Source organism: Alosa sapidissima, chromosome 22 (genome assembly GCF_018492685.1).
Source record: "Alosa sapidissima isolate fAloSap1 chromosome 22, fAloSap1.pri, whole genome shotgun sequence".
Classification (NCBI taxonomy): domain Eukaryota; kingdom Metazoa; phylum Chordata; class Actinopteri; order Clupeiformes; family Clupeidae; genus Alosa; species Alosa sapidissima.
In genome coordinates, this window is record NC_055978.1 from 31,501,916 (window position 1) to 31,505,709 (window position 3,794).

The 3,794-nt window shown below is 44.2% G+C and overlaps 1 protein-coding gene across 1 annotated transcript in view; it reads left to right on the plus strand.

The window, feature by feature from the left end:
- The window catches only part of LOC121696835 (adiponectin receptor protein 2-like), a 16,177-nt gene that overhangs the window by 2,038 nt on the left and 10,345 nt on the right, over positions 1-3,794 (plus strand). Inside the window, exons 2-3 of the mRNA XM_042077880.1 lie at positions 183-228; positions 358-543. Coding sequence (XP_041933814.1) covers positions 183-228; positions 358-543 — 232 coding nt within the window. The remainder of the gene's footprint in view (positions 1-182; positions 229-357; positions 544-3,794) is intronic.

Sequence of the window (3,794 nt, forward strand, 5' to 3'; positions counted from 1 at the left end):
TTTGGTTGCATTGTCAACCAGTCAGTGTGACCGACAGTGCCCTGAAATAGAAATGTAAACTTCTTTCTCTTCCCCTCTCTCTCTCTCTCTTCCCCCTCTCTCTCTCTTCCCCTCTCTCCTCTCTCCCCTCTCTCTCTCTTCCCTCTCTCTTCTCCTTTTCTCTGTGGTGTCTCTATCTCCAGGTGCAGTTCCAGGCCAAAGCAGGACTCTGCGCGCGTCTGGCAGTCTGTATCCAACCCTGACTAAGTGTGAGGTGTGTGTGTGAGACTGTGTGGCGTGTGTGTGTGAATGAGTGTGTGAGCGAGTGTGTGTGTGTGTGTGTGTGTGTGTGTGTGTGAGTGAGAGTGTGTGTGAGAGAGAGAAGACAAGCTGGATTCGGACGAGAGGAGGGAGGAGGGGCCTGGGGCGTTCGTCCTCAGACACCGCGGGCATGCCGCCTCCGTCTCCCATGACGACCACCCACCAATCAACCCCCATGAGCGGGAAGAAGACACACCCACTGGCCAGAGTGAACTCATCAGCCAGCGACCTGTACAGAATGGGGTAGGAACACACACACACACACACACACACACCCAGTCATCAGCCAGCAACCTGTACAGAATGGGGTAGGAACTAGAGCCCGACTGATCTATCGGCGGGCCGATATATCGGCCGATATTAGGCATTTTCCAAACTATCGGCATTTATAATGGCCCGATAAATTAATATTTTAAAAATAAAATAAAAACGGACGAAACGCCCTTCAACCATGTCATGAGTGTTGGTGTTGTATAGTTTGTCCACCAGAGGGCACTCTACACCATCCCTGCTGGCAACACTCGTGTTATAACGCGCCACACATCCTGCAACCTGCCACACATCCTGCAACCTGCCACACATCCTGCAACCTGCCACACATCCTGCAACCTGCCACACATCCTGCAGCCTGCTGATCCAGCCAGAGTCGGGCAGAGAGAACCAGTTATCCGCAAGTGAGATCATCAGTGAAGTGTGTTCATGGTGATTTGGTCACGAGACATACATTGCTTGAAATAACAATTAAAAGAACATTCCCATCTGTTCTCTTAACTCAAATAAGCATGACCAAATTCGTGAAAACAATGTCCAGTTTTGCTGCTGTTAAGTAAGTCGAGAGTGAAGCGGAATTAGCTAGTAATTACGTTACAGTGTAGTTGACTGTCTGTCCTTTTAACTTTTGACAATGTGACTGAAGATGTATTTCTTTAATAGTGTGACCGTTATAGCAGTGAGATGTATCATCTCTCCCCGGCCTGTTATTTTGAAAGCGTATGTTTTACAATTTGCAGTATGATGTTATCCATTGCTAAATTAGGGCTCATCATAGACTAGCTAACCACAAAGCTAGCTAATGCTATGAATATCAGTGGAAGACCGCTAACGTTAACATTAATGAGCTTGGAAACCACAACGAACTTATTCTGCCTAAATAAAGTAATGATTTATTACTAGTATATCTGTAGTTACAGTCCCTGCATTGTAAAATGTAAATTAGACGTGAGAGGAGGTGAACATTTAGACATAGAGAAAAAGTATCAAACGTAGCTTGTGCATAAAAGTTAGCTTTTCTTTTACACGTGTGTGAAATCCAATGACGCCAAGTGTGCGCTTCAGACTGTCGTTCAGCCGCAGCAGAGTTACATAATGGATTTAGATCACTAAATAGTATGTTTTATAAGGCAGGCAGCAACTGATGATTGAAAATGGTTTGATGTAGCTTGATGGAAATAATTTTAAAAGTGCAGGTAAAGGGAATAAGCAAGCTGACATTGTAATTATAAGGTAGCTTATAAGGCAGTAGGGACTAATTATTACGCACGCACACTCAAACATTTAAGAGTGACCTTTATCTTGTTTAATGATAATACAAATGATGATGATAGTAATAATGTCATCATTATTTTTTGGAATTGTTAAGTCTTAGTTCAAAGTTATATTTATGAAACTTGTTGTTGTTATTGTGTTTTTGTTCAAAAAACTAAGTTTCATATCTTAAGTTTCTATTTTTATACATTTTATTTATCAAAACTTTAATATATTTCGATGTTCCTCTGTTCCACTGTGACAATATTATTTAAAAATAAACAAGTTTGTTTTTGAAATGCATTATCATATTATTTTAGTCAATACTCATAAATAACTACAAATAACTAATGTTAGGGAAATCTGTTAATGTTTTGTTGCGTGTTTCTGAAAAAAAAAAATATATATATCGGCCGATATATCGGAATATCGGATTTTTAAATCAACAAATATTTGTATCGGTATCGGCCTTCAATCCTTTATCGGTCGGGCTATAGTAGGAACACAGACACGCAGACACGCAGACACGCAGACTGCGTGCATGGCTATGTCTGATATCCAACATTAAATATGGGCCAACTGTATGACACCTGTGTGTGTGTGTGTGTTCTCAGTTGTGTAACCTTAGGTTGGTAATGTTCTAATTGGTTATGTGTGGTATGGTCAGTCCTCTCAGTGGACACATATCTCTCTCACTATACACACACACACACACACTACACACTACACACACACACGCTCGCCCAGCACTAACCCTTTTGCCCTGTTAGGGGTGTGTGTATTATTAGTGGTGTGTTTTAATGAATCTTTCATTAGATGCACTCACATCTCAACACACACCCCTTCTCAATGACACACTCTGTGTGTTAGTGTGTGTGTGTGTGTGTGTGTGTGTGTGTGTGTGTGTTCACCATGGGGTCAGACCTCAGTGGAGTGTTCTGTGATCATGGTTACCGTTTCCACGGGTGCAGGCAACATAGAATCGCTACAGAATACTGTCCCTGAGAGGAGAGGACCCCCCCCCCACACACACACACCGAGAGCACTGTCCCAGAGAGCAGAGGACCCAGGAGACACACACACACACACGCACATACATACACACACACGCGCATACATACACACACATACAGAACACCGTCCCCGAGAGCAAAGGACCCGACACACACACACACACACACACACACACACACACACACAACATTGTCTCCTCAGGGACGTGTGCGTGTGCGCGGTGTGCGTGTGCACGCACTGAAATGCTTTCCATGACAAAGTAGAGGAGAATGGCATTGCCTGGTGGTGATTGTGGATGTGTGTGTGTGTGTGTGTGTGTCCTGAGTTTGAGAGAGAAGCCTTCAGTTCAACCTGGGAGCAGCAGACCGTGAACTATGTTGCTCTTCTGTCAGCCTGGTTACCGAGGCAGACTCTGAACACACACACACACACACACCACACACACACATACATACGTACGGTGGTGTGTGTGTGACACTTCTGCAGAATGATATCCAGGCAGGGTAACACACACACTGTTCAGAAGCACATTCTCTCTGCACACACACACTCAGCAGCACATGCTCTTCCGAACACACACTCTCCTCCCAAATACACACACTCTTCAGAAGCACACACACACTCTTCAGAAGCATGTGCGTGTTCAGACCCACTCTAGGCATTTCCTCTGTCTCACACACACTGGGCATTTCCTCTGTCTTATCGGAAGGCCATTTATGTGACATGATGTAATGGTTTCCCTGGAGGGCCACAGGTCATCTCTCTCTCTCTCTCTCTCTCTCTCTCTCTCTCTCTCTCTCTCTCTCTCTCTCTCTCTCTCTCTTTATCTCTCTCTCTCTCTTATCTCTCTCTCTCTTTTATCTCTCTCTCTCTCTTTATCTCTCCTCTCTCTCTCTCTCTCTCTCTCTCTTTATCTCTCTCTCTCTCTCCTCTTTATCTCTCTCTCTCTCTTTATC